General features: G+C 41.3%; 1 protein-coding gene across 1 annotated transcript; it reads left to right on the forward strand.

The window, feature by feature from the left end:
- Positions 1 to 2,470: 2,470 nt before the first annotated feature.
- Positions 2,471 to 9,855, forward strand: LOC311041260 (low-density lipoprotein receptor-related protein 1B-like; the record flags this gene model as incomplete). The annotated part of the gene is made up of 4 exons (XM_084086162.1): positions 2,471 to 2,508; positions 3,578 to 3,657; positions 7,379 to 7,469; positions 9,705 to 9,855. Coding segments are annotated over 4 exons (360 nt in total), but the record flags the coding sequence as incomplete, so codon positions are not given.
- Positions 9,856 to 11,859: the final 2,004 nt, after the last annotated feature.

Consider the following 11,859-nt stretch of genomic DNA (forward strand, 5'->3'; position numbering starts at 1 on the left):
CTCTCGCCTCGCCGGGCTGCTGCATCCAGAGCCCGTTCGCCCACTGCTCCATCCATCCATCCTCCTCCGGCTCCGTTTCAGCACCAGTCCCAATGTGCGGTGGTCCTACCTACCTACCCCCCCCCCCCCCACACACACACACACACACACACACACACACACACACACACACACACACACACACACACACACACACACACACACCCTCCGTCATGCACCCTGCCTCCTCGACTCCAGTGGTGGACAAAGTACTCAAATGTTTTACTCATGTAAAAGTATCAATACTGCAACATAGAAGTACTCCGTTACAAGTCAAAGTCCGGAATTCAAAAAGTACACAAGTATTGGTATCAAAATGTACTTAAAGTACCAAAAGTAAAAGTACTAAGATGTTTGAAAATAGCAGACCTACAAGCTCACCATGTGACGCGTTGCGACACGTTGAGCTTGTTGTGTATGTTAAGCTCAGCTTAACATACACAACACAGTACTTAAGTAAATGTACTCTGTTTCTGTCCACCACTGCTTACCTCCATCTGGCTGTAGCTCTGTCTACACCCCTCCCCCCCCCCCCCCCCCGCCCCCCTCACTGACACCCATTCCATTCAGCACATTGACAGCAAATTCCATTCAGTTTTAGTCATATTTTAGTCATCTGAAATGTGTTTATCTAGTCTTGTTCGACTAAATCTACAGTTGATTTAGTCGACTAAAATGTATGTTGGCGGTGCCTTGATGGCGTCATAATGGCTGATTTTACACTTGTTTGCATGCTGGGAATAGCAGATCTACAAGCTCGAGCTTGTAGATCTGCTATTTTCAGAGCGCGACCCAGTAGGACCTTTTAGTTCTACTGGATCTCTTCTCCACTAGTCCTCCCTAACATGTTTGTGTAGTTTTTATTTGTTGACGACATTGTCAGTATATTTAAGTCATCATAGCTTAGTCTGTATGTCGTTTTTATTTAGTTTTTGTCAGTGAAAAAGGTCGACAAACTTTTTTCGTCATAGTTTTAGTCGACCAAACCCACAATGCGTTCCGTTGCGACGCATTGTGAGCTTGTAGATCGGTCAAATTTTGGGGGCGAGAGATTTGGTGTAGAATAGTTCGGAGAAAAAAAAGAAGCCGTCCAAGTACAGCGCCAACTCGGGTCCAGTTTACTCCAGAGGGTTAAAGAGGGGGGGGGGGGTGCAGCACTAGGCTGATTTTGTAGTTTATTTTCCCATTCAGGTACAGCAGGGTAAAAACAATGGCCGACTGCATAAGGCTGACCTTATTAGTACTCAGTGATGTAAGCGATACAGCTGCCCATAATCAAATGAGTAATGGGTGTGATAGATCAGATTTGTATTGACACTACTGTCAGATAGATGTCTATGCTTGGCACATAGAAACAGTGGATCATCTGGGTATATCTTACATCTAACACACACATCATTATATTATTAGCTGCCTGAGGCTAACTGGCCTGCAGTGGTGGAAAAAGTACTCACATTTTTACTTAAGTAAAAGTATCAATACTGGAATATAGAAGTACTATGTTACAAGTCTGGAATTCAAAATGTACTTGAGTAGAAGTACATGAGTATTGGCATCAAAATGTACTTAAAGTACCAAAGGTAAAAATACTCATTATGCAGAATGTCCCATTTTAATTTTTCAAATGTATAAAAATCTTTTGAAGATAGCAGATCTACAAGCTCACATTGCGGCTATTTTCAAATTGCCGAAATGTATATAGGGCTGAAGTTGTTAATATATATTTTGTAATAATAATCAAAATCTACAAAGTGACTAGTAACTAAAGTTTTCCAAAACAAAAAGTACAATATTTGGATCCAAGATGAAGTGGAGTAGAAGTAAAAGTATTGGAAATTGGAAATACTCAAGTAAAGTACAAATACCTCAAAATGTTACTTAAAGACAGTACTTAAGTAAATGTACTACTTTCCACCACTGCTGTCCTGTTTTGTTATCTGCTGTCATTTTAAACCTGAACAGAAGGGTTTCAATGCCCTTTAACATAAGATGACTTCATTTAACGTCATATCAATTATGTATTTTTGTTTGGTTTCATGCTGTAATAACGTAGATTCATTAATATATCAAAAGTAGAAGAAGATGAATGAATCTAGATTAAGCTGAGAGAGAGAGAATTAAATGTTTTCTCATGGATTTATTTTTCTATTTTTTTAAAATGCTTTTGCTACAATCAAAGAGATGAACTCTCAGCTCGCCTCAACGATCTTATTAAAATTCATGCCGGCGTTTCCACTGTGACATTTAGTTCTAAGAGGGTGTGATTAATTTGCCATATGTATGGGGTCTGCATTCTTATTTATGACGGCTTTGATGTTCCCGATTCTTAGAGTGCATGTAATTTAGAATCATTTCTGTCCCTATCATCATCATCCCGCCGGGCGCAGCCATCAGATCACTCATGCTTTACGGAGCTGCATCTGCGTCAATCATGTGTAAATTGGATCTCACCTTCTCTAACGGGGGCTCGTACATCACACACACCCCATCGGACCCCCGTCGTACATCACACACACCCCATCGGACCCCCGTCGTACATCACACACACCCCATCGGACCCCCGTCGTACATCACACACACCCCATCGGACCCCCGTTGGACCTCCATCCCAACACAAATGAGATGACGTCTTGTTTTGCATTCCGTCTCTTATTTAAGTATTTATCTATTTTTGCAAAACAGCCCGACATGTTAAGCCCTGTGTCATTTTAACATTTCTTTGGCTATTCAAAAATAGCAGATATACAAGCTCATAGCGCTCATAGCTCATAGCACTCATAGCGCGGCTGATTTGCGGCACTGCAAATCTTTGAATATGTATTTTTGAAGGCGATATATTAAAGATTTGCAAAAATAGCATTTTGCACAAAATAGCAGATCTGCTATTTTTTTAATAGCCCAAAGAATAAAAAAAATGACAGATGCGTCCCTGGTCTTAAAGGGTTAATTTCTGTGAGGTTGCATTATGTGTTTTGGGTTTAAGATCAAAACACTTCAAAGTGTGTCACCTCTGAATCCCAGACTTGTGTCTCACCTTTAGCCTGGAATACAGATAGAGACGCTCGCTCAGCCGGATTTCCGAACGTCACCCGTTACTTGTAGGCACGTCGTCATTGCTGATTGGATAGTGCTCAACGAATCACAGTAGAAAGGGAAGTGACTGGAATGTGTACATTGGAAGGCTCTGGTCCCGCCCCCCCGCCCACAGACCAATCAGAATTGGCTCCCTGGCGTTCCGAAACTGGCCCTTTCCCATAGGAAGACTGACAGACGGAGAAGCCAAGTGAAAACAACACACAAAAAAAAAAAAACGCTGAACAAGTCCTCCGTCTGAATTCCAGGCTATCGCATGATAACTACTGATCTGCAATTACCGTGATTGTAGATCGGTAATTGCCCGATCGTCTATTCCCGGTGCGTGACACCGGCGTGCCCTGAGTATCCCTTCAGGCGTGTTCCTCAGAAGCCTCTTAATGCTATAGGAGAGACGACGACGGCTCAGGTGATTCTTTCTTTCTTTTGACCCCTCCCCCTCCAGGTGTTCGGTCAATTGGGCGGGAACGCAGTGCGAGAGGCCCGCCCCCAACAAGAGCAGCAGATCGGACAACACCGCCGGAGGTGAGTAACTAACCGTACGCTCCCTGGAAACTAGTGAGGAAATGATGCATGACCGAGCGAGCAGATTGCAATAAATTGCATTACAGTAATGTAGTGGTTGGTTAGAGCGTCTCCCATTCCAATCCACAGACATTACATTCCAAACAGCATCAAAGCCTTTGAGGAAGGCACTAAATCCCCTTCTGTGTATTAGTCTTATTCTTAATCTTTTCAAGAGCATAATGTTTTCAGAGAATTCCATATGCCTCTTGCAGTGTTGATTTTGACAGCAATTTAGTTTCAGTCATAGTCTTTTGTATACAATTTCATTTAGTTTTAGTCATATTTTAGTCATCTGAAAGGTTTTAGTTTTTGTCTAGTTTTAGTCGACTAAATATCATTCGATTGTTAGTCAACTAAATTTTAGTCGACTAAAATGTATTTAGGTGGTGCCTTGATGGTGTAGTAATGGCTGACTTTGCACTTGGTTGTACGCTGCGACGCGTTGTGAGCTTGTAGATCTGCTATTTTCAGAGTGTAACACCCGAGCTCAACCATGTATAAAATTACTTGTCTTTTAGTTCTACTGGATCTCTTATATATATATGTATATATATACTGAAGTAAATACTCAAGTATTTACTTGATATGTATTATGTATATAAGTCTGTCTTTGGATTGGATCGTGCAGTAACATTATCAAACCCTAAGGTGTTCTGTCAAATCCGAGATAATGAGCCACTCCTACAGGTGAAATAATGGAGGTAACAGGGAAGGTAATTACAGGAAACTGATATTCATGCATTATTTTCTTATTTACATGCTTTCACTCTTGACTTTTAGGTGAAAAGGTTATGGCTTATTAATGTGGGCTGGGAGCTAAGCAATTACGTTGAGGAGAGCACACGGTGCTGCCTTTCTGTCTGCTGAGGCTACAGCCTCTAAATTGGATATTTTTCCCCCACCAGGCTGAGGCACACACACACACACACACACACACACACACACACACTGTAAGTGTTATTGTGTGGAAGGAAATATTATCTCCAGTTTCCACAGAAATTGCTTGTTAGCATTGTTAACTTGCAGATACTTGTGGCCCTTACCGCGGTTCAATGAGCACAACTCCCACCAATGCTAAGATTTCTAACAAGCAGGCGAGAGTACACGCCAAAGAAACTCTCACACAATGTGGTGTGTGTGTGTGTGTGTGTGTGTGTGTGTGTGTGTGTGTGTGTGTGTGTGTGTGTGTGTGTGTGTGTGTGTGTGTGTGTGTGTGTGTGTGTGTGTGTGTGTGTGTGTGTGTGTGTGTGTGTGTGTGTGTGTGTGTGTGTGTGTGTGTGTCTGATGCAAAACAACAGCCAAGCACATTTCACAAAGTTATGTTGGTCTGAGAATCGATAACTTACTGTACAGACACATACATTACAGAATCTATAACTTACAGACATACCGTACATAGCATTATTCAATCTAATGACGTTGTTTTGGTCATTTTAAATAAAGGAGTCTGCGATGGTACAGTACACCAGTTCACATGTTTGAATGACTGAAATAGATATTTGTTTTCTTAATACGTGTCTGAGTTGTGTAGGGAGACTCATAATGGAACAGCAACAACAGTCTCTCTTCCCTGTTATCACACGGGCCAGCCGCCTCGCCTGTCTCTCCTTACACACAAAAGGGTGATTTTTTTTGTCACCGTTGACACGTTCAAAACATGGCTTTAAAAACATTTAAAGCGTCTCAGGCTTATATCAGTGCCTTGTTGGATCAGAACCCTAGCTCCTACCAGACTCGCTCCAGTGACTTCCTGACGCTCAAGGTTCTATTTGCTCATACAGAGCTAGTTAAGGCAGCATTCTCTGTTAGTGCTCCATCTGCCTGGAATGAGCTCCACACGTCCCTCAGATCACTGCCTTCCTTGGGTCAATACAGGGAAATGGTCTCCAACACTTTTGTTCCACAGTGTAACTGTTTTAATTAATTCCCGGCCTATCTGTCTTAGTTCTTTGAATATGTTTGAGTTTACAACAAGCTTGTAGATCTTCTATTTTTGAATAGCTTAATAAATCTATGACACGGACAGCTGGCCTCTGAGGAAGATGTCGGTCCATCTGTCTGTATGATTGCCATGGAATTCACTGAGCACCTTCAGACTGCAAATTTTCCCTTTTCTATGTTTCAGAGCACGGACTCCCATACAAAGCTTTTCAATGCTATTTTGGGGTTGAGGAACTTCTGAGAACCACTGCCCTACTGAATGTGGTGGTCTCCATGGCCTTTCACCCTTAGCCCTATTAGTGAGAGTGCGGGGCTCTAAGGAGGGCGATGTCGGTTGGTTGAATGTATAGCTATAGCTGGGCTTTGATAGACTCAGTGTAGGGCCAGATTTACTAAGCCTTATGACCTTGAACGTCACACACAACCTTTCCAATCCAGCAGTATTCAAAGCTTCCTTTGCATCAGCTCTAGCTCTATAGCAATACTATCTGGCATGTTGGATAAAATAGAATCTACAATAGCTTTCTGCAGCTGGAATATCACACAGCCCACATCGTAGTGACTTTGTGCACATCCAATGGGTGGAATTCAACGCACTTTAACAGGATTTTTGTAAACACATTTCCAGAAACAGAAAACACACAATGAATTATTGTTCAAGTCATACTTGTCCCGCCATCTGTTTTTTCAGGAGTTTGTTTTGTATCTCGGGCTAATGCATTTATTTCATGAGCAATAGTCCCCCCCCCCCCCAATTCAATTTATCTCAGTTGGGGTTGTTTTATCGTTTGGTTACATCAATTTCACTATAGCAGACCTACAAGCTCACAACGTGACACTGCAGTGACACAATGCATACAGTAGGTGTCTGCAGTGACACAATGCATACAGTAGGTGTCTGCAGTGACACAATGCATCCAGTAGGTGGCTGCAGTGACTTTGACCAGTTTCACCTTCAAAACCGTTGCATCATGCATGTCACACAAACAGAATGCGATGCATTTTGTTGATACAACACGTTTGTTCATATAGAGTCCTATCCACACATCCACCATTTAACTTCCACATGATCAAAACCATTGGTGTTCTTTGACCCAACATCATCTTGGGTCAAACGCGCCATGCAGGAGGTGTGGAAGGAAAATGGACAAAGTCACTGTCTATCTACTGTAGATCAGTGTTGATTTTGTTGACTAAAACTATGGCGAAAAATGTCAACTACCTTTTTTCACTGACGAAAATTAAATAAAAACTAAATAAAAACTAAGCTATGATGATTAAAACTATGACTAAATATATTGACAGTTTCGTCAACAAATAAAAACTAGACTAAAATGTTAGTGAGGGATCTAGTGGAGAAGAGATCTAGTAGAACTAAAAGACAAGTCACTTTATGTTTGTTTGAGCTCGGGTGTTGCGCTCTGAAAATAGCAGATCTACAAGCTCACAACGTGTCGCGCCGCTCACGTTGTGAGCTTGTAGATCGGCTATTTTCAGCATGCAACCAAGTGTAAAATCAGCCATTATGACGCCATCAAGGCACCGCCAACATACATTTTAGTCGACTAAATCAACTGTAGATTTAGTCGATTAAAATGTTATGGTATTTAGTCGACTAAAACGAAACAAAAACTAATCAACACTATCCAACTCTCCTCCCCCCTCTCCATCTCTCCACCCCTCCTCCCCCCGCCCCCCCCCCCCGCCCCCACCTCCTCCCTCCATATCTCTGCCTCAGGGAGCATCGCCATCATCGTGCCTCTGGTCCTGCTGGTCATCCTGATCGTCACTGTGGTGGCGGGCGTCTTCATCTGCAGACGGAGGCAGAGGTAAACACACACACACACACACACACACACACACACACACACACACACACACACACACACACACACATCATGTTCAAAGGCCACCAAGCTACAGCAACAGTATATACTGTAGACACACAGAGAAGTCCAGCTCTGCATTTCCTCTGCTTTGAAATGTTTTATGGTAACAAGTGAGCAAGTTTTCCATTTCTAACAGAGATGTGGGGGAACGATTACAGTCGGCGGTATACAGTAAAGGCCCTTTGATTGGCCCGGCGCCTTATAGAGCGCTCCATCACATTATGGAAAGTAGGCCGTCGTGTGGCGGCGTGACTTTGAGATTATATACAGCTGTTTGTTGTTGTACTGAGTCCAGATTATATACAGCTGTTTGTTGTTGTACTGAGTCCAGATTATATACAGCTGTTTGTTGTTGTACTGAGTCCAGATTATATACAGCTGTTTGTTGTTGTACTGAGTACAGATTATATACAGCTGTTTGTTGTTGTACTGAGTACAGATTATATACAGCTGTTTGTTGATGTACTGAGTCCAGATTATATACAGCTGTTTGTTGTTGTACTGAGTCCAGATTATATACAGCTGTTTGTTGTTGTACTGAGTCCAGATTATATACAGCTGTTTGTTGTTGTACTGAGTCCAGATTATATACAGCTGTTTGTTGTTGTACTGAGTCCAGATTATATACAGCTGTTTGTTGTTGTACTGAGTACAGATTATATACAGCTGTTTGTTGTTGTACTGAGTACAGATTATATACAGCTGTTTGTTGTTGTACTGAGTACAGATTATATACAGCTGTTTGTTGATGTACTGAGTCCAGATTATATACAGCTGTTTGTTGTTGTACTGAGTCCAGATTATATACAGCTGTTTGTTGTTGTACTGAGTCCAGATTATATACAGCTGTTTGTTGTTGTACTGAGTCCAGATTATATACAGCTGTTTGTTGTTGTACTGAGTCCAGATTATATACAGCTGTTTGTTGTTGTACTGAGTCCAGATTATATACAGCTGTTTGTTGTTGTACTGAGTCCAGATTATATACAGCTGTTTGTTGTTGTACTGAGTCCAGTTTATATACAGCTGTTTGTTGTTGTACTGAGTCCAGATTATATACAGCTGTTTGTTGTTGTACTGAGTCCAGATTATATACAGCTGTTTGTTGTTGTACTGAGTCCAGTTTATATACAGCTGTTTGTTGTTGTACTGAGTACAGATTATATACAGCTGTTTGTTGTTGTACTGAGTCCAGATTATATACAGCTGTTTGTTGTTGTACTGAGTCCAGATTATATACAGCTGTGTGTTGTTGTACTGAGTCCAGATTATATACAGCTGTTTGTTGATGTACTGAGTCCAGATTATATACAGCTGTTTGTTGTTGTACTGAGTCCAGATTATATACAGCTGTTTGTTGTTGTACTGAGTCCAGATTATATACAGCTGTTTGTTGTTGTACTGAGTCCAGATTATATACAGCTGTTTGTTGTTGTACTGAGTCCAGATTATATACAGCTGTTTGTTGTTGTACTGAGTCCAGTTTATATACAGCTGTTTGTTGTTGTACTGAGTCCAGTTTATATACAGCTGTTTGTTGTTGTACTGAGTACAGATTATATACAGCTGTTTGTTGATGTACTGAGTCCAGATTATATACAGCTGTTTGTTGTTGTACTGAGTCCAGATTATATACAGCTGTGTGTTGTTGTACTGAGTCCAGATTATATACAGCTGTTTGTTGATGTACTGAGTCCAGATTATATACAGCTGTTTGTTGTTGTACTGAGTCCAGATTATATACAGCTGTTTGTTGTTGTACTGAGTCCTGATTATATACAGCTGTTTGTTGTTGTACTGAGTCCAGATTATATACAGCTGTTTGTTGTTGTACTGAGTACAGGCGCCATGCAGCGCCAACGGTGCCAACGCATGCTGTGTGTCGGGTGGAAACCTCACATGTTCCAAAACTGTTACTTTTCAGGATTCAAATTCAAAAGCATCAAAAGTAGCACAGCGCCACGTTTCCAGCTTGTAGATCTGCTACTTTTGATGCTTCTGTGTGACACTGTAGTGTGATCAAACAGGGCGTTACCTCATTCATTTGCAAAAAAAAAAATTAAAAAAAATGTCACGCTTTTTTTGCGCTGATGTCTGGGCTGGTGCCTCGCTCTTCCCCTCCTCCCCCCCTCTCCTCCCCTCCCCTCCCCTCCCCTCCCTCCCCCCTCCCCACAGGGGGAAACGTGTGCAGAGGCAACCCATGACCAACGGGGGGATAAACGTGGAGATTGGCAACCCGTCCTACAACATGTACGAAGTGGACCATGACAACCACGCAGACGCCGGCAGTCTGCTGAGACCCAACTTCACACTGGACCCACACAAGGTACACACACACACACACACACACACACACACACACAGAACCCGCACACGGTTGGTGTCTTATGGCTCGTTAATGTGTGGAGCAGTGGGAGTCTAAAGGCATTACATTCACAGACAGCACACGCACACACACACACACACACACACACACACACACACACACACACACACACACACACACACACACACACACACACACACACACACACACACACACACACACACACACACACACACACATACACCGTGCTACTGCCTTCTCTGCTGAGGTTAGCCTTTTAAATTGGGTGTTTTTTTTTATTACCCCTCACCAGGCATACAGTGTTATTGTGTGGAAGAAAATATTATCCAGAGTTTCCTCAGAAATTGCTTGGTGTTAGCATTGTTAACTTGCAGATCCGTTGTGGCTCTTATGGTTCATATACCCACCACTACTCTGCTACGGTTTGTAACAAGCAGGGCACAGGCCAAGGAAACGTCTTTCACACACAATGCCTTCTGTCTGATACAAATCGATAAGCAAGCACATTCTTTACAAAGTTATGTCGGTCCTTGAATGTATTTAGTTACATGGAAAGTTGTTGCCCTGATGAACCGTGTTGGTGTTCCAACCTCACAGTTCAAGTTTTATTTAACCCATTAAGACCGGGAACGCATCTGTGTCATTTTAAGATGTCTTTGGCTATTTTTGAAAAAATCATGAAAATGTGTGCAAATCTTTGAATATACTTAACATTTGTATCTAAAATCCTTTGCCTCTGGGGACGGGGTCCCTGGAACAGCATATTTTGAGATGAGGGTCCGTGGCCAAATACATATCATTTTGGGGGTCTGTGACATGAAACATTTTGGGAACCACTGATATTATAAAGGATTTAGAAGACATTTGTAGAATCCCCCAGAAGCAAAGATTTGAGTTACAAATGTTCGCTTCAAAAAATACTGTATAAATTCAAAGATTTGCACACATTTTCACAATGTTTTAATAGCCAAAGAAATCTGAAAAATGGCACGGATGCGTTCCCGGTCTTAACGGGTTAAATAAAGTGCACTCAATATACAACAACAATAAAAGAAAAAAAACTGTCAAATATGCTAAATTGTTCTGCACTCAGTTAAAATAAAAAGACATGTCCCAGCTGTACCAACGGAAACCCAAATGTTCCTCTGACTGCCTGTGGCTGTGAGTGGAAACACAGCGTTATAACATCTTGTCTTTTCACAGTAACTGAGTTGATGTGTTGTCAACAGTTTGGTTGAACTGTATTCTAGGAACGCTAACATTTTTGTAGATGTTGTGTAAATCTTATATCAGCCCCTCTGGGTCGTATATACTTGTATGCAGTGGTGGAAAGTAAGTGCATTTACTGTACTTAAGTACTGTACTTAAGTACAATTTTGAGGTATTTGTACTTTACTTGAGTATTTCAAATTCCCAATACTTCGACTCCTCTACATCTCAGAGGCAAATATTGTACTTTTACTCCACAACATTTATTTGAAAACTTTAGTTACTAGTTACTTTTCAGATGTAAATTATGACATTATGAAACATATATTAACCACTTTAGCCCTATTTTATACATAGGCTATTTGAAAATATAAGATCTACAAGTGCTCACAACGCGTCGCATCGCGACGCGTTGTGAGCTTGTAGATCTGATATTTTCAAACATTTTAGTACTTTAACTTTTGGCACTTTAAGTTCATTTTGATACCAATACTTTTGTACTTTTACCTAAGTCAATTTTGAATTCCGGACTTTTACTTGTAACGGAGTATTTCTATATTGCAGTATTGATACTTTTACATAAGTAAAACATTTGAGTACTTTTCCCACCACTGTCACTGGGTCGTATATATATATATATATATATATATATATATATATACTTGTATGCAGGTGGCGTGCACGGAGGCGACAACAGTCTCCTCTGGTTGATGATGTGTTCTGAGTCTCTGAGTCTCAGGCAGCGCTGCACTATAACATGCGGCGTATCAAATG

The sequence above is a fragment of the Gymnoscopelus microlampas genome (assembly GCF_963454915.1).
Source record: "Gymnoscopelus microlampas genome assembly, contig: SCAFFOLD_381, whole genome shotgun sequence".
Lineage (NCBI taxonomy): Eukaryota > Metazoa > Chordata > Actinopteri > Myctophiformes > Myctophidae > Gymnoscopelus > Gymnoscopelus microlampas.